General features: G+C 37.9%; 1 protein-coding gene and 1 pseudogene across 1 annotated transcript; one reads left to right on the top strand and one right to left on the bottom strand.

Annotated features, from left to right (window-relative positions):
* Positions 1 to 510: 510 nt before the first annotated feature.
* On the bottom strand, positions 511 to 2,196 carry LOC131658270 (aldehyde oxidase GLOX-like). Its single transcript, XM_058927582.1, has one exon. It carries the CDS (start codon positions 2,194 to 2,196, stop codon positions 511 to 513), a length of 1,686 nt encoding a protein of 561 aa, XP_058783565.1.
* Positions 2,197 to 5,145: 2,949 nt separating this feature from the next.
* Positions 5,146 to 6,552, top strand: LOC131656047 (uncharacterized; annotated as a pseudogene).
* Positions 6,553 to 20,374: the final 13,822 nt, after the last annotated feature.

Genomic DNA, 20,374 nt, shown 5'->3' with positions numbered 1-20,374 from the left:
ATTATATCAAATAAATTGATCCGTTTGTATGAACCTCATTAAATTTGAGTTTATATAATTATTATATTATTTTATATCATAATATTTAATTGGTTGTTATGTTAGTACTCAACTAAATTTAAAAATATGAGTATGTTATATAAAAGAAATTTCATTTTCCATTCAAAAATTTATTTTAAAAAGTAGCAAATTCACTCACACATAATTTTTAAAAAAAATCTAAGCAATTTAACTTGCGGTCAACAAAACTAAAAGTAATCATCCATTTTGAACGAGCTTCATTCAAGTTGAGATATAAGGTCTAATAAGCTTATCAAATAATCTCTTTTATTAATTTATATAGAAACTACACCATGCCTCACTATGCATATATAATCTCATGGCAAACATAAAAACTATGATCTAGTAGCTTTAAATCTATATTGAAATGCATATAATGAACTATATAGCTTTCTCGCATTACTCATATTTGTGCATGAGATTCTTTTAGTAATTTTCATGCAAAGAAGCCTAAGCATGAACAAACTGAATCCACTGTGAAATGCTTGGAATTCCTTCATTCACAACCGTGAGCAAGTAATAACCAGAAGGTGCAACAATAGATGACGGTGGAGCTTCTAACACTGCCCTCACCCTCCCCTCTCTACTTCTCACCATTCTCCTGCACCTCAGATTCAACATCCTTTGATTCATCGCGAACGCGTGAGTAGTAAACGGCGGCGAATAAACACTGAACCTCACCTCATCACTTGGCCTCCTCCTCAACACAAAACTTACATTAAACTCTTTACCATACCCAACTGCATGATTCTCTATGGTCAGGTTACTTGGCCTCCAAGTATGATACCTCTTCTCCATGTAATGTGGAACAAATGCTTGAAGTCTAAGTTCTGTTGGGTATGCTACATTCTGAAAAGTGTATCTGCCATGCGGGTTACCACCAGCAACTAACACTCTTCCATCAGGTAGAAGAGTTGCTGATGAATGATACATTCTTGCTATCATTGTTTTCTGAAGGATGGTGAATCTTTTTCCTAGCTTTTTCTTTGGAGTATAAAGATAAGGCTCGAGCGAAGCGTTTCTAGCATTGTCATATCCTGCACAACCATGTTTAGCACCGTTTATAATCAAGATGTTACCTGTAGGTAGAATCAACATGTCGTGTAAGAGACGCGGATTCGGCATGTACTCCATTTCCCATGTGTGTTTGTTTCCTGTGATCACCATTCTCCCACATGATCTTAAACCTGAAATGAACCTTTTGCTTTTAGCAGCACTGAGTGCTCCTGTGGATGAACCTCCACATACCATCACTTCAGCTTTCTGGAACCTGTCTTTATGGTCTAATGGGAGTAACACGGATGATCCCGAACTCGGGTAGTTTCTCGACCCGCTTCCTGGAATCCGAGGAAACGTCTTGATTACTTTATTACGTCTCAAGTTGAGTAAAATGGAATCACGGTTGGCGAAAACGAACAAGTGTCCGTCGGATGAAAGGTGGGTGAAGGGATATAAATTGTTGCCATCAGAGTTTCTGTCATTGGTTTGATGCAGAAACGGAAGTTCGAAAGATTTTTCATTAGGACTACTTTTCGGGACAAATTCGTAAGTGAAAACTCTTCTTCCACCAACAAGAACAACCCTGTCATGTTCTGGTAGAATCTGACTAGAAGCATACCACCTTTCATCAGATAGAGTTTTCTTTGATTGTATCCAATCACAATGTTGATTATTCCCACAAGGTCTATAGAATCTAACCCTCTTAGCACCTTGATGATAGCCTCCTGTTTGTAGAAGTGTTCCATTGCTTAGGAAAGAACCTGAGGAACACCAAGGATCAGTGTCAAGCCTCAAAGGTCTTATTCTATTGGCATTGATATCATACTCAACTGAATGAGCATAGCATGTTGAATCGGTTAAATCATTGTTGTTGTTTTTTCTACATGTTGTTCCGTTGAATCGTTTTTGAAGTTTGTATCTAGATTGGCCTCCTCCAGTTTGATCAAACATTATGACAGTGTTTTTGTAGGTTAATGCCATGTGCATACCAACAACGCCTGTGTTGTTGAGAAGCAGTTGCCACTGTCCTTTTCTACCTTGCAATGGTGTTTCATGATTTGCACCATTGCATAATCCAACACAAACCAAGAAGAATAAGACAATAATGAACATGATTTTGGTGTTAGACAGAAACATGTTTTTCATTACAAACATGTTTTACTATTTGGTATTGTGAGAATCGACTTAAGAGGGTCCTTTTATAGGATAATGTTTTGGTTGGAACCGAGTTAGTAGTGGTCATGGAATTGAAAGGGTGCAATCAATTTGGCTAAACTTCAGCCTCATTCTGAAGTGTGCTATTAAAATATTCCTATGATCTTTTCATGAGTAGAGTTTATAGATGAAATAATAGTAGTTTTATTATGTTATGTTAGATCTAATACATGCAATCACTTTACAAAACAACCTTTTCTTAATATGAATGCTCATTTGTTGGGGCCTTTAGACTTATTGTGTTTGGCCCAAAGATAAATTAAATCTAGTCAGAAATTATTTTATCATCAGAAATAGATGCAGTGCAACTGCATGTAGTCATGCGCATCTCGACTGTCCGGTCTAGATCAAACGGTTCATATTTTTAATCGAATTTATTTTCAAATTTATAAACTGATATTGATCAAACTTACACGAAGCATATGATTGTACATCTTGATTCCATTTTAATGTATATATAAAATAGATTGAATATTTTTTACATATTCTACAAAGTGTTAGATGTTAGATTATAATTTGGTGTAACCAAAAAATATATATAATTTGGTATTAATTTGACTCAACAAATTAATCATGATAATCTCTCAAAAATTGACGGAATGTCATCGTGTATTTATAGTATACACAAGATAATTACAACGATGAACTGCTCTACGGAATATTATAGAAGGAAATTTAACTCCGAAATAAGACCTAAGAATATTCTTAGAAAATAACTAAGGATAAAATGTAGGTGTATTGATTGTCTTAGATAAAATGTATTTTCGAAACCCTCCCCTCCAAACTCTCAAACAAAATCTAAGAGTATTCTTAAAAAATAACTAAGGATTTTGTCTTAGATAAATATGCCCCTCTTTTTACTTGTACATTTTAGATATTTAATAGGGTTAGATCCCACCCCTTTTGAAGTATTGGGTCGAACTCTGCAATTGGGCATGGAAAAGCCTGCCTGGATGGCGTAAAAACGGAATTAGGCCTATATAATTGAACATGGAGCAACCCGCCCATATGGCATGAAACGGTATGGGCATGTTAGTGGGTCGAATAGGAGGTACCGACTCGACTCTTATTGGGGTCGATATTCGATCTAGGTGTGATAAAGATACGCATTTATTACTAATTATGGAAATCAGCTACGAAGATCTCCTTCATCAAAGTCGATTCTCAATCATCATTAGATACCTGATCAATCACGTTAAATGGCATCAATTGAGTCTTCCAAAGAAAGAGATCATAATCGCTATAAAAGGAGAGGAATAAAATAGGAGTGATTCATTCACAATTTCACTAAGATAACTGTTTGTGACTCTTACTAACTTAGCATCAGAAGAGTTATCAATTAGTGTATGAGTGTGTACACTTCTAGTTGTGTCACCTTTTATAGTCCTAAGTGTCTTAATCTAATATAACTCTTTTTGGATGTCTAGGTTCATTAGGTTTTACTTTTAAGATCCACATAACTCGTTTGTAAAGGAACGTCTATATCACTCGTCTGTGCAGAGATGTGGTGTGGAGCACACACAACTTACGTCACTCATCAATAAAACAACTTACGTCACTTGTGCATGCAAGACGCATGACATGGCATATAACACCTTGTTACCCTAGGATTTCGACTTATTAAATAATGGTAAAATAATCCCTAAAACAGGTGAGATTATTAAAGAATCTAAAGAGAAAAGTCTGACTAAAAGGTCTTGTTTAGTCAAAGCTGACGTTCGACTATCTATAAATCATCATTGCCAAGGTTCGACTAGAATTAGTCAATATGCATGTTCGACTAGAACAAACAGAAAAACTTAGACGTTTTGTTTAAGTATAGCCCTGAAGTCGGAAGGCATTAGAAGTTAAAAGGCAGCTTCAAGCAGTTTTCTGGCAGTTTTCACAGGACGCGTGGAGGTCTCACAGTTGAAGATCTTGCATGTCGAAGACACGTGTTGACTGATAATCAGTCAACCGTTAGTAGTAGTTATTTTATTTTTACTATTTAAGCAAGTTCCATAGGAACAGTTTGAGGTCCGCATTTTCTACAAAACACAAGTAAACTCAAATCTCTGTGCAATAATGAGTGACGAGTGCAACTTTGGAATGTACGTATGCGTACCAGTGTAATTTATGCAATCATTTTACGTTATATTTCGTTTTCAGTGCACATTTACTGCTTTTTAATTGCTTTTATTTACTTCAAAGCCTTCAATTTCAGTGTTTACTTTTACTTTCAAAGTCACTGTTGCATTTAATACAAACCAGATACACGTAATAAACAAATTAAAGCAATTAGTCCTGGAATATTCTAGTTGATTCCGCAAAAGTAACCTTTAAAAAGGAAACTAGCGCTTGTTTACCATTTTTCTGTGTAAACAAATTGGCACGCCCAGTGGGACTCGTCAATTGCTGTTTGTTTTATATTTGTTAGTGCATTAGTTATGTATGATTCTAAGAAGTGGTCGAAAATTAACTAACATGTCTGAAGTTAATGCAAATGATTCTGACCTTTCTGGAAACCAAGGAGTTGTTCTAACCGGAACAACATCACAAAATGCCGCAAATTCATCCCCAGTTAGAACAACAAATATTGGTGGATCGACGGCAGCAACGTTGGTATCATCACCAATGAACGTGCGGTCACCGTTTAACCCATTACGACCGCCGTTTCATAGAATGATACCTCCACCAGGTTTTAACCCTCAGTTTGGAATGCCTACGTCTATGATGCAAGGTTTACACACTAATCCTTCATTGTACTCCGACAGCATGATGGCAACAAGCACATCAAATCCAGGGGGTCGACCTATGGGCATAGGTTACAATAACCAGGTTTTGCCATCTTTAAGTACTACGTCAATGTTGTCAATTCGACAACAAATAGACGAAAGTAATCATGAAATGGTGAATGCCCTTACTCAACAAATGGGAATTGTTTTTACTCCCATGATAAACAATACGAACCAAAGTTATGAAATATTGGCTAGACAAATGGCCAGAATAGCAGATTTCTTTGGAGCGCCCCCACAACCAAACCTTTCGACTCCACAAGGGTCGAATGTTAGAGTAGTTGAAACTCCTAGAAATGGGGAACAAATTGAACAAGAAATCCCTAGAGTAGTACAAAGGCATCAAGATGCTGATCAGGTTCTTAGAAATATCCAGCAAGATGTCAATGTTGGACACAATAATATTTCGAATATAGTCGAACAAATCTTAGTTCAGAATGGAATAAATGTAGGTTTGCATAGACCAAATTTTGTTTCCCCATTGTCAGAGTACATAAGGCAGACATAATTGCCTAGGGGTTGGAAAATTCCAAAATTTACCAAATTTGCTGGTGAGACTGGCGAGTCGACAGTCGAACATATTGCTAGATTCCAGACAGAGGCTGGAGAATTAGCAAACAATGAGAATTTAAAAGTGAAATATTTCCCAAGTTCTTTAACAAAAAATGCCTTTACTTGGTTCACGACCTTAACTCCACAATCTGTATTTTCATGGAGTCAGTTAGAACGATTGTTCCATGAACAGTTTTATATGGGACAGTCGAAGATTAGTTTGAAAGAATTAGCTGGAGTTAGGCGAAAGGGTACAGAAACGGTCGATGACTACCTCAACCGTTTCAGGTTATTGAAAGCTAGATGTTTTACACAAATTCCTGAACATGAGTTAGTCGAAATGGCTGCAGGTGGGTTAGATTATTCCATAAGGAAGAAATTAGATACCCAACATTTAAGGGATATGGCACTACTGGCAGACAGAGTACGCCAGGTCGAAAGGTTAAAAGCTGAAAAAGCCAGAGTTAGTAAATATCATAAGAAAGAAAAGATAGCTTATGTTACTACAAATGAGTTCGACTCTGATAGTGATAGTGAATACGAAGAGGGAGAGGTCAATGTGGCTGAATTGAAGCCGGGACCACCATATATTTGTAAATTACTCAAGCCCTCAAAAGATAAAAATCCGATCGAAAGTAAAAATGATAAATTTTCTAGTAAAACGTATTCATTTGATATAACAAAATGTGATGAGATATTCGATTTGTTAGTAACTGATGGACAAATCATAGTACCCCCAGGACTTAAGAATCCTCCTCTTGAACAAAAGAAAAAAAGAGGATTTTGTAAATTTCATAATTTCCTGGGTCATAAGACTTCTCAATGTGTTCTTTTCAGGGATTTGGTGCAGAAAGCTTTGAAAGAAGGAAGGTTACAGTTTGGAGAAAAGCCAAAGTCATCAATGCAAGTGGATACTGATCCCTTGCAAGTCGAAGAGGCTCACTATACTGAGCTTGCTGATGTGATGATGGTCGAAACTACTGATGGTTTCGGCGGAAAGCAAGATGGTGCTACTGATGGCAAAGTCTTGAACATGGTCTATCCTGAGCCAAACGAGAGCCTTTTGAAATTCCTTGAGAGGTGTCACAACAACAACTCTCAAGTTGGATTATGTCCAAGGTGTGATGTTGTTTTCAATGTTGATGTTGCAAACAAAGTGAGGTTCGACCCTCGTCGAGGCAAGAATCGTCAATTCATGTATACAGGAGAAAACAGTGGTCGAAGGGCTGGAGAGTACAGGAAAAGGTTTGAGAAGCCAAAGACTTTTCGACCTAAGACGGATGTCCCTGAGGACAAGTGGGTGAAACCCATTAACTTCAGAGGAGGTAAACATCCTGAATGGCAGATCCAAGGTACTGGAGCAAATGCTGAAGGCTCTTGGACTGATAGTGGATCTAAGAGGAAAGACTATATATCTCCAAATTACAAAGGAAAGAATCTTATGACTCGAACGCAGTGGAGGCATTACCAAAGAAGCCATAAGAATGGCCAGGAAAACTCAAAGATGATGCAGGCAGGTTTCTCTCACTACCAGCCGAAACCTTTTCAGAGGAGATTGACTGAAGAGCAGGCCAAAGTGGCAAATGAGAGGTTGGCTGCAGGAATGATCCTGGGAAAGAAACTCATCAAAGAATTAGTTGATGATGATGCTCCGATTCTCAATACAGAAAAAGAGCCTGAGTATTCTCCACTGTCGGATGAAGAGGTCGACGACAACTTTGACATAGAGTCAGATGAGTTGTTAATTGAATTTGGAATTGTATCTGTACTTCCAGCAGAGTTCGACAGAGTATCTGAGGTGTCTGAGAATGAAGATGATATTCTCCCTGACGAGAATGTAGAAGAGACGCCTGTTTGTTATTATGTAATGGGAAAAGGAGTAGTGGAAGAACAAAAGGCTGTGTTTGAGAAGCCAGATCGAGGAATGATGTATCATTTGAAGCCTTTATTCATAAGGGCAAAAGTGGATGGGGTTCCAATAAACAAAGTGTTCGTCGATGGTGGGGCTGCTGTGAATTTAATGCCCTATTCCTCACTTCAGAAAGTGGGAAAATCTGACAAAGATTTAAGACCCCACAATATGGTGTTGTCTAATTATGAGGGTAAGACAAGTGGAATACTTGGAGTAATTCAGGTGAAATTAGCTGTTGGTTCGACTGTCAGGTCAACCATCTTTATGGTGATTGCGTCTCAAGCCAATTTCAAGTTACTTCTAGGTCGAGAATGGATCCATGGTATAGGGGCAGTTCCCTCTACTTTGCATCAGCGTGTGGCCATTTGGAGGCCAGATGGTATAGTGGAAAATGTTGAAGCTGACCAAAGCTATTACAAAACTAAGAGTGGTCGCAAGCATTTCGACCAACATCTGGCAAATGTAGCCCCTTGCTACAAAGCAGAAGAGGTGTATTCTTCTGATGAAAGTGTGTCTAAGTATCTGAACTTGGACCCAAATTATGGTTTCATTTGGAATAAAGAAGATCCTAATGAACCATTGAATCATGAAAGTCCTCCATAGGAGAGGACAACAGTCAAAGATGATGACCACTGAGTCAGAATATCTGGCTCGAATAACGGCTTATTTGGCCGAGAACAGGAAAAAAACAGCTTTAGAAGCCGAACTAGAGAAAAATATGGCCATTGAGGCCATGATGGTAAAAAATGCAAACAATCCGGAAATCGATCATCAGGTCGAACGGTTTGATGGGATATACGATGACGAACCTTTAGGTTTCGAAATGGATCCATTAGGATCGGTAAAAAGAATGTAAGCTCAAGATCCTCTTGAGGAAGTTGACTTAGGTGACGGAGTCATTAGAAGACCTACTTATGTAAGTACAAAACTTACAAGTGACCTAAAGACCAAGTTGGTTCGACTGTTGAAAGAATATAAGGATTGTTTTGCATGGGATTACAATGAAATGCCTGGTTTAAGTCGAAGTGTGGTTGAACATCAATTACCTTTAAACCCAGGAAAGAAACCTATCAAGCAACTCCCTAGGAGATTTGCGCCAGAGGTTATGGAAAAAATCAAAGTAGAAATTGAAAGATTGCTGAAAAGCAAGTTTATTCGAACTGCGAGGTATGTCGAATGGTTAGCTAATATAGTGCCTGTAATAAAGAAAAATGGTAGCCTTCGTATATGCATAGATTTCAGAGATTTAAATAAGGCTACCCCTAAAGATGAATATCCCATGCCTGTTGCTGAAATGTTAGTCGATTCCGCAGCCAGATTTGAATATCTCAGTTTATTAGATGGATATTCAGGTTATAACCAAATTTTTATAGCAGACGAAGATGTACCTAAGACGGCGTTTCGATGCCCAGGTGCTTTAGGAACTTATGAATGGGTAGTAATGCCCTTTGGTTTAAAAAATGCTGGAGCTACATATCAACGAGCTATGAATTCCATGTTTCATGATTTTATTGACAAGTTTATGCAGGTTTATATCGATGATATTGTAATAAAATCTAACTCTGAAAATGGTCACTTAGACCATCTTCAACAGTCTTTTGAACGAATGAGAAAATATGGACTCAAAATGAATCCTTTAAAATGTGCTTTTGGTGTCCATGCAGGGGATTTCTTGGGCTTCGTGGTTCACAAGAAAGGTATTGAGATAAACCAGAACAATACGAAAGCAATCTTGGAGCTAAAGGCGCCAGAAACAAAGAAACAACTCCAGTCATTGTTGGGGAAAATTAATTTCTTGAGGAGATTTATTTCAAATCTAAGTGGCAAAACGAAGATTTTTTCACCACTTGTGAAGCTCAAGAATCAAGATCAATTCAAATGGGAGCCAGAACATCAACAGGCGTTCGACCAAATAAAAGCCTATTTAACTAAGCCTCCTATTTTGTTACCCCCCAATAGGACAAAGAGTATGAAATTGTACATAGCTGCATCAGGTTCGACAATTGGGAGTATGTTAGCCCAAGAGGATGATAATGGCGTCGAAAGAGCTATATAATATTTAAGTCGAACCTTAGTGGATGCTGAAACTAGGTATAATGATATTGAAAAGTTATGTTTATGCTTGTATTTCTCATGTAACAAACTTAAGCAATATATAAATCCTGTTGATGTGTATGTGTCCTCTCATTTTGATGTTATTAAACATATGTTGTCTAAACCAATTTTGCATAGTCGAATTGGTAAATGGGCCTTAGCGCTAACTGAATTCTCTTTAACATATGTTCCTTTAAAAGCTATGAAAGGACAGGTTGTGGCTGATTTTATAGTTGACCATGGGTTAGTCGAGCTATCTGCAAATCTAGTCGATCAAACTAACTGGAAGTTGTTTTTTGACGGTTCTAGTCATAAAAATGGATCAGGCATTGGAGTCTTGATTATTTCTCCTGACGGACTTCCAACAAAGTTCCATTATAAAATGAAGGATGTATGCTCTAATAATGAGGTCGAATACGAGGCCTTGATAACTGGTTTGAAAGCTCTAATAGACTTGGGGGCAACACGGGTTGAAATTCGAGGTGATTCTGAGTTAGTAATTCGACAAATCAAGAGAGAGTATAAATGCATCAAAGAAAATCTAATAATGTACTATGCAATCGTGGTACGCTTGTTAGAGAAATTCGAACATGTTGAGGTCTTACATGTACCAAGATCGAATAATTACATTGCCAATTAATAGGCACAGATTGCTTCTGGCTATAGATTTTCTAAAAACAAGTTAGAAGATATGGTCGATATCAAAGAGAAAGAGACTCATGAAGTGTTAGACAAGTTGGGTCAATTGTCGACGTCAAAATTTGGGGGGGTAGAAGACAAAGTTGAAAGTAAAGAGTAAAGATTTGCATGCCTTGGAAATTTTTGCCATCGACAATATGACAATTTCTGATTGGAGAAACCCATTAGTCCAGTACCTAAATAATCCAGTCGGAGGAACTGATCGAAAGATTAGATACAGAGCTCTAAACTATGTGATATTGGGAAATGATTTATACAAGAAAACAGCTGAAGGTGTATTGTTGAAATGCTTAAGTGAAGCCGAAGCATATTTGGCTGTGTCAGAGGTTCATAGTGGTGTTTGTGGAGCTCATCAGTCAGGCCATAAGATGAAGTGGTTGTTGTTTAGACAAGGTTTATATTGGCCGACAATGTTAAAAGATTGTATTGAATATGCAAGAGGGTGCCAAGAGTGCCAGAAATTTTCAGGCATTCAACATGTTCCAGCCAGTGAATTGCATGCCATTGTCAAACCTTGGCCTTTTAGAGGATGGGCTTTGGATTTAATAGGAGAAATCAAACCTGCATCTTCTAAACAACAAAGATTCATTTTAGTAGGAATAGATTATTTTACTAAATGGATAGAAGCAATTCCCCTGGTTAATGCTGATCAAGAAGCAGTGATTAGTTTTATACAAAAACACATTATTTACATATATGGAATTCCAGAAACTATCACTACTGATCAGGGATCAGTTTTTATTGGTCGAAAGATGCAAGCTTTTGCAGCTGAAACAGGATTTAAATTACTAACATCCACTCCGTATTATGCTCAGGCTAATGGTCAAGTCGAAGCTGCTAACAAAGTTATTATAAATTTGATAAAAAAGCATGTGGGGAGAAAGCCAAAAAATTGGCATCAAACGCTCGACCAAATCCTTTGGGCTTGTCGAACGTCACCAAAGGAAGCAATAAATACTACCCCATTTCGTTTGACTTTTGGGCATGATGTTGTGTTGCCTGCAGAAATTCATTTACAGTCAGCTAGAATTCAACGACAAAACAGCCTTTCGTCTGATGAATACTGGAGTATGATGTTAGACGAATTAGTAGAGTTAGACGAAGAACGAATAATAGCGTTAGATAGGTTGATAAAACAAAAGAAAAAAGTGGCGAAAGCTTACAACAAGAAAGTCAAAGAAAAAACATTCATGATAGGTGATTATGTATGGAAAGTTATTTTACCCATGGATCAAAGGAATAAGTTATTGGGTAAATGGTCCCCAAGTTGGGAAGGACCGTTCAAAATTTTGCAAGTATTTTCAAACAATGCATATGAAATTGAAGAACTAAATTCAGATGGTCGAATCTTGAGGATAAACGGTAAATATTTGAAGAAATATAAACCTATACTTCAAGAAATTCGCATAATAGAATAAAACCAAAAGATTATATTAAAATGGCTAAAAATTTGGCCAATCATTACAAAAAGTTCCTTATAAAGAGCGTTGGCAGTCATTACAAAATATAGTCAGTTAGTCGAAAATAAAATTACAAAGTTGGAAAGTTGTTCCTAAAATAAGCTAGCTTGGCTGACTCAAAGTCAATCTTAGAATCAAGTCGAGACAAGTTTTGCCTAAGTTGTCGAATGTTGCTTTCCAACTTGAGGGCATTTTCACCATGACCAAGTCCTTTCAAGACTTCTTGGTTAATAATTTCAGGCGAAGGGATTTCTTCAGTTTGGGCTAAATTGATTTTCTCTTGTTCAAGACCTTGAATCTTCTTGTTGAGATCATCAATTTGAGCTTTGTAGTCAGCAATCTTGTTGTCGATCTCTCCCTTCTTATCAGAAAACTTTAAAGTTTTCTCCTAAAATTCTTCAACCTTTTTGGTCGAAGCTGCACTGGCATCCCATTCCCTCTCCATTTCACGCTCTTTGTTCTTTGCTTGACGAGTGATGTTCTTCTTCGTCATAAGGTCCCTCCAGAGTTGGTCGAAGTACGCCTCAAAATCAAAGAAGAATTGAACAACAACTGCTGGAAGAGAAGCTTTGATTAGTAAGTCTAGGATCTTACGAATTTCTCCACCAAGATGTTCAGAACTCTCAAGAACAGCGAGAAACTCAGGTTCGTTCAGATGGGTTTTTAGCTGGCATATAGCTTCGACAAGAGAAGCATCAATCTCAGCATCAGGATTGGTCGATTGAGCAGGAATCTCAAAAGAACTTGGTCGCAGCTTCTGAAGTCGAAAGAGAACTTCTATAGGATTAGTCTTCTTCAAGTCCAGAATTTCCTCCTGACTAAGAGAACTGTTGGAGTTAGTATCATCAGCAATAGGATCTTGTCTGGACTGAGAAACTGCATTGTGTTCTGGTCGAGGGATATCACCAGCTTCAACAATTTTTGTGACAGGTGTTTGTTCGATGGTGGGTTTGTTCTGGGGATCTGTTCGACTTCGACCTGGAGTGTTAGCCGAATCAGTGTTGCTTCCAAAAGCGTCAGTCCTTTGAGGGCTAAAAAGGTTGGAGTCACGAGTAGCTTCAGCAGTTTTTTCAGCAACCTCGACAACTTTCTCCTGAGTGTGGTCGACAGTTGGTGCATTCTATTCAGGAAAAGTGTTAGAAAACAGAGATATTGAAAGAGATATATTGGAAGAGAATGTTAAGTTACCTCAGGAAGAATTTGAGACGAAGAGATTGTTGGAGCTGTTTGAGGCTTGACAACCACTTTGGGAATGTTCTTTACAGTTTTTCGTCTCTTTGGTGGAGTCGGAAGCGGGGGTCGTGAAAAAATCTCACTTTCTTGATTCGGTGGAGACGTAGTTTCGTCTGATTCAGTAGGAACTACCAACTGAAAAAGAAAAAGTAACAATTAACGAAGGTTAAGGTAGATTTGACAAGATTAAAGATCAAGCTAAGTACCTTTCTAACAGTTTTGTTTTTCTTGGTGGTGGTGCTGTTCGACGTACTGGGGCGCTTTCGACCTGGCTTAGGAGCAGGAGCTTCGATTTGATTGGTAAGATCAGGCCCTGAAAGATCTAAAATTGATATTAGAATATTGCTGTTGGCAATAAAAGAAAACGAAAGCAGATATAAAATACTTACTTATGGTAAGTTGATCCTCCAACTTGTCGAACGCAGTATTCAGTTTCTTGATAAAAGAATCTCGATCAAATAGTTGGTAGTATTCAGACCACCACTCACTAAACTCTTTAGTTGTAAAATAGGAGTTTTGAAAGGTGAAAGTTGGGTGTTCCAGAGATTGTTTGTTATGAAACTTTAAACAGTCAAGGTGTTGACGAGATGTAAACGGTCGACCGGAGTAACAAATGTCATTGTCATGAGAATATAGGCTTTTGGGCAGCATCTGGCTCAAACCAAATTGTCGAGAGACCAAATTTGGTTGATAACTCACAAACCCATAGCACTTGCCTGTCGACTCAATACGATGAGAGAGAAGTGTTGGGGTCAGAAAAGCAGCCCAAATAGCATTCAGTTAAGCTCGAAGGGTTGGAGTGTTTCCAGGGAAAACAACTTTGAACCAAGTCGGCCCAAAGCATCGATTGGAAAAAGGGGCCATAGAAGCTATGAATGTTTTACATTCAGAAAACAATCTCACATATTTGAGAAGGTTGGGCCTGTTAGACTCATCTTGAGGAGTTTGAAAGGCAAGCTTGATGCCTTCGACCCTCCGGTCATACATGACCTCTAGAATAAACCTGGAAACAGTGTAACCTATATGTGACTCGAAGGTGGCATTCAACCAGTGTTGCAAGAGCCAATAAGGTCCCGACAGAGAGAGTTGTTTTGGAGTTTCGTGCAGACGTTTGATCCTTAAAGATGCTATGCCTAAAGTATGGTAAAGATAAGCAAGGAGAAGCTTACCTAAAGAGACCTTTCGACCTTCATGAATCTGAATAGCCAAAGGTATGTAAGCTTTAGCAATTTGAACTGACCCTGGACAAAACAGATAGTATGAGAGCCAGTAGGTGAGGAAGGCAACATGCTCTTCGTCAGAGACTTCTTCTATCGACTTGTCATAATGATCTTGCATATACTTGGTGATGGTAGCGTTGGTGAAGTTGAAATTCATTTCTGTGGGAAGAGTTGGGTCGAAGATCTCACCCAATGGTGAAAGTCCTGTGATGGCAGCCACGTCGAAGAGAGTGGGAGTCATCATTCCACAAGGAAAGTGGAAGGTGTTAGTCGAACCTTCCCAGAAAAATATCGAAGCAAGTAACATTGGAGGACAAACCCTATGACCAGTTCTGGATAGTTGTATGGCGTCGAAGATGCCCAATTCCTCCCATCTTTGTTGCTTTTTCGCTTGAACTTTGTTAAGCCAAGCCAAATACTCTTTGTTGCCAGGAGCTAGAGTCGAACGAAACACCCTAAGTGAAGGGTCCATAAACTTCAAGTCGAGGGGACGTGGTTTGTCGAAAGCTACAGGCATAGTGGTTTGGAAGCAAGGAAAGAAACCAGTGGTTTGTTCTGGATGATAACGATGATCTGGTAATGGCCCTGAGAAAGCCATTAATCTATCAGTAATCTGAAAAGGGATTAACATCTGGTGTTGCCAAATAATGGCTTTGGCCTCTGTGAGGTTGGGTTGAGGAACAAAATCCAACCCTTGTTCTTCTTCTTCACGAGACATAATAAACCCTAAAGGGTTAGCACCTGTAGCGTAAACGGTTGTGTTGGTGGTTGCAGCAGCCATTGTTGTGTATGGAAGGAGAAGAAGAAAATGGTGAAAGGTTAGAAAAGAGGGGTGTTTCTTTCTGAAACGTTTGAGATGAGAAGGAAACGAGAAGAAAGAAAGAAAAAGGAGAAGGAACCTGCACATATATATAAGCTGGTAGTGACGTCAGCAGAAATCGTGCAAAAAGAAGTTGTAGAAATCAAAGGTCATGTCAAAGAAACGCTTTGGAAACTGGTTTTTAGAAAGTGGGGAGCAGTTATAGCCCACTACCTAAGATTTAGGTAATAATTAGTACCTAGGGATGCGCAAAGTAATCATGGCGTCAGAAGAGAACAAAAGTCGAAACCTAAGAAAGAACTGAAACGCCATTTTTCTCTTTCCTGAAGTCAACGAAAGAAGTCGCTTGGGGGGCAATTTGTTACCCTAGGATTTCGACTTATTAAATAATGGTAAAATAATCCCTAAAACAGGTGAGATTATTAAAGAATCTAAAGAGAAAAGTCTGACTAAAAGGTCTTGTTTAGTCAAAGCTGACGTTCGACTATCTATAAATCATCATTGCCAAGGTTCGACTAGAATTAGTCAATATGCATGTTCGACTAGAACAAACAGAAAAACTTAAACGTTTTGTTTAAGTATAGCCCTGAAGTCGGAAGGCATCAGAAGTTAAAAGGCAGTTTCAAGCAGTTTTCTGCCAGTTTTCACAGGACGCGTGGAGGTCTCACAGTTGAAGATCTTGCATGTCGAAGACACGTGTTGACTGATAATCAGTCGACCGTTAGTAGTAGTTATTTTATTTTTACTATTTAAGCAAGTTCCATAGGAATGAAGGATAGAAAAACACTTAGAAAGGGGGGGTTTGAATAAGTGTAGTCTTAAAAACTTGAACGATAAAAATAAATTGCACAGTTATTTTTATCCTGGTTCGTTGTTAACTAAACTATTCCAGTCCACCCCCACGGAGTGATTTACCTCACCTGAGGATTTAATCCACTAATCGCAACAGATTACAATGGTTTTCCACTTAGTCCGCGACTAAGTCTTCTAGAGTATCCTGATCACAACCTGATCACTCCAGGAACAAATGCTTAGACACAAGCTAAGACTTTCTTAGAGTATCCTGACCACCACGTGATCACTCTAATTACAACTGCTTAGACACAAGCTAAGACTTCCTAGAGTATCCTGATCAACACTTGATCACTCTAGTTACTTACAAATTAATGTAATCAATTCTAAGAGTATTACAAATGCTTCTGAAAAGCTATAATCACAACAGTGATATTTCTCTTAACGTTTAAGCTTAATCTCACTAATATATTACAACAGCAATGTAGTGAGCTTTGATGAAGATGAAGTTTCTGAGCTTTGAATTTGAACAGCGTTTCAGCAAGTCTTTCAGAATAATTTCGTTCAGAATTGTTAACCTTGCTTCTCATCAGAACTTCATATTTATAGGCGTTTGAGAAGATGACCGTTGGGTGCATTTAATGCTTTGCGTATTCCGTACAGCATTGCATTTAATGTTTCACGCTTTTGTCAACTACCTCGAGCCTTGTTCACGCTGTGTCTACTGACGTTGCCTTTAATAGCTTCCAACGTTCCTTTTGTCAGTCAGCGTAGCCTGCCACCTGTACTTTCTTTTGATCTGATGTTTGTGAATAAAATATTTGAATATCATCAGAGTCAAACAGCTTGGTGCATAGCATCTTCTTGTCTTCTGACCTTGAAGTGCTTCTGAGCGTGATACCATGAGAACTTCAGTGCTTCTGCGTCTGATCTCAAGTTCTTCTGATGCTTCCATAGACCCATGTTCTGATTCTGCCTTGACCATCTTCTGATGTCTTGCCAGACCATGTTCTGATGTTGCATGATGAACCTTCTGAGACAAAACTTTTGAGCGCTGATTTGTGCATACTCTTTATATATTTCCTGAAAGGGAAATTGCAATGTATTAGAGTACCACATTATCTCACACAAAATTCATATCCTTGTTATCATCAAAACTAAGAATATTGATCAGAACAAATATTGTTCTAACAATCTCCCCCTTTTTGATGATGACAAAAACATATATAAATGATTTGAATTTGCGATCAGAAAGAGCAGACGGCTAAAGACAAATTACACAGCTATAGCATAAGCATGTGAATATGTCTCCCCCTGAGATTAACAATCTCCCCCTGAGATGAATAATCTCCCCCTGAAATAAATACTCGAAGAACTTTAATAATAAAAGACTTCCCTGATTATTTCGGTAGAGACGATCACATAAGCTTCTGTCTTCTGATAATTCATAGCTTCTGACTTCTGCTTCCATTGGACAGCTTCAGAACTTGAATTTCTTTAGATCCCTAGAACACTCACAGCTTCTGATTCATGCTTCCATTTAGGACAGCTTCAGAACTTGAATTTCTTTGATCTTCAGAACATTCACAGCTTCTGATTCCTGCTTCCATTTAGGACAGCTTTAGAACTTGAATTTCTTTGATCTTCAGAACATTCACAGCTTCTGATTCATGCTTCCATTTAGGACAGCTTCAGAACTTGAGTTTTCTGGATCTTTAGAACATTCACAGCTTCTGATTTCTGCTTCCCTCGGATAGCTTAAGAGCTTTGAATTTCTTCTTACATCACTTCATGCTAGATTGTATCAGAACATTGTTGAATGTACCAGAGCATCATCAGAGCATCTCTACATCCTGAAATGTTACAGAACAAAACTAAACGACAAAAGTCAGCATGAATGAGTTAGAACATAAAATGTGTATCAGAACACAAAATATGTATCAGAGCCATATAAGCCATATAGAATATATCAGATCCAATAGACAATGTATCAGAGCAAATAGACAATGATTTGGATCATATTCTATTATCAGAATTTCTGATCATTCTTCCTTCTTGCTTCTGATTCTGAAGCTTCCTAGCACTCAGCTTGCTTCAAGAATCCAAGAGCTATTTCTGATCATTCTTCCTTCTTGCTTCTGATTCTGAAGCTTCCTAGCACTCAGCTTGCTTCAAGAATCCAAGAGCTTGATTCATTTTGTTGCTTCTTATGTTGATCTTGAATCTTTGATTCCTGCAACAACACAACTTAAAAACATAGAACTTTGCAAGTTCTGTTAGTAAATGTGGAGCCTTTTTACTCGGTAACTGATAATATTAATCAGATCATTTATCATATATTTCTCCCCCTTTTGTCATACCATCAAAAAACATAAAAGATTCAGATGTAAAGCAAGAGACAAAAGGAAAGAAACATAAATAACTTTTCATTGATTTCAACAAGAAGGATTACAAAAGAGGAATGCAGGAAAACAGATGCAACAAGGAAAGAAAACTACAAAGACTTAAAGCCTAAGACTCTATCCTACGCAAAGACTGCGCAAACAACTCAAGAACCCTCTGGTCTTCAGTTTGTTCAGCCATGAAAGCTTGAAAACTCTTCATGCCTGTCCAGACTAGAACCTCCACTGTAGGAGAGATCCAAGAGACCAAAGAGGAAGTGAGGGACAGTTCATAGATAGGGAGCTAATGTTGCAAACGGGCTCCAGTGACTCAAGAAGGTCTTCTTCCTTTGGATAAATGTTGATAACAGCATTGAAGAAGAGATCTGTCTTGAAAGAGACTTGGAGAGCCATCCCAAGATATGCTTCACATCCTGTAACTGATTAACCCTTCCATCCGTTCTCATTGAGTTGAAAGGATTCATGATGAACGCTAGGTTGAAGATGAATGAACTAGGGTTTATGCCAAAGAAAAACTTTGTTGGACAAGAGAGAAAAAAGAAAGAGAAAGAGAGCCAAGACATATTGAAAAAAATGCAACGAAATGAAGGAATAAATAGAGGGAAAAAGAAGAGGGAAACGTTCGAGGAATATAAGAAAAGAAGGACAATAAGAGAAATGATGAATGGCATTTAATGTAACATGACGTGAGGAGAGATAATAATGACAAAAGACGAGATTTGCACAGTTACCTAAGTAGACGTCCCCTCAACTGCACGCACGTTTGTCCAGAAATAGTGAACACGTGTTTACCATCTGGATAGCCAGTTACAGCTGTTTTGCTTTTAAAGAGATTCTGAATCAACTTAGACAATGAAACGTTAGTAATAACTGAATCACAATTTCTAATTGATTTCAATCAGAACTTCTTAAAAAAAATCCAATTTCATTTCAGAAGATACTCATACATAAGATCTTCTCATCTTCTCATTCTGGGCATAAATCCATACTGATATTCTTCAGAATGAACTTAAACCTATCTTCAGCAAGGGGTTTTGTAAAGATATCAGTCCATTGATGGTCTGTATCCACAAAGTTTAAAGATATAACACCCTTCTGAACATAGTCCCTTATGAAATGATGTTTAATCTCAATATGTTTAGCTTTTGAATGTAAATTAGGATTCTTAGATAAACATATAGCAGAAGTATTATCACAGAAAATAGGAATGTTACTCTCATATATCTGATAATCTTCCAGCTGACTTCTCATCCAGAGCATTTGTGTGCTACAACCAGCAGCAGCAACATATTCTGCTTCTGTTGTTGAGAGGGCAATAGTAGTTTGCTTCTTGCTGTACCATGAGATCAGACGACTTCCAAGAAATTGACAACTTCCAGAAGTGCTCTTTCTTTCTATTCTATCTCCAGCATAGTCAGCATCACAGAATCCTACTAAGTTGTAATCTTTAGATCTTCTGTAAACTAAACCAACATTAGTAGTACCTTTCAGATACCTTAGAATTCTCTTAACCGCTGTTAAATGAGATTCTCTTGGATCTGATTGGAATCGAGCACACAAACAAACATTAAAGAGAATGTCAGGTCTAGAAGCAGTTAGATATAGAAGAGATCCAATCATACCTCTGTACAACTTCTGATCTACCTTCTTACTTACCTCATCCTTACCCAGTACACATGTTGGATGCATAGGAGTTTTGGCTTCTTTGCTTTCAGAAAGATTAAACTTCTTCAGAAGTTCTTTCACATACTTCGTTTGATGAACATAGGTTCCATCGGAAGTTTGGTTGATTTGAATCCCAAGGAAATACTTGAGTTCTCCCATCATGCTCATTTCAAATTCAGCCTGCATAGACTCAGCAAACTCCTTTCCAAGTGTAGCATTAGATGTTCCAAAGATAATATCATCAACATATATTTGACAAATTAAAATATCCTTTTTAAATGTTTTACAAAAGAGAGTAGTGTCCACTTTTCCTCTAGTGAAATCATTTTCCAGAAGGAAAGAACTCAAACGTTCATACCAAGCTCTGGGAGCTTGTTTCAATCCGTATAATGATTTCTTTAATTTGAAAACATGATTTGGAGACATGGAGTCTTCAAAACCAGGAGGTTGGTGAACATAAACTTCTTCATCTATATA

Source organism: Vicia villosa, linkage group LG3 (genome assembly GCF_029867415.1).
Source record: "Vicia villosa cultivar HV-30 ecotype Madison, WI linkage group LG3, Vvil1.0, whole genome shotgun sequence".
NCBI classification, from domain to species: Eukaryota; Viridiplantae; Streptophyta; class Magnoliopsida; order Fabales; family Fabaceae; genus Vicia; species Vicia villosa.
Note: the sequence above shows the minus strand (reverse complement) of the source record. Positions and strands in the feature narration are given on the sequence as shown.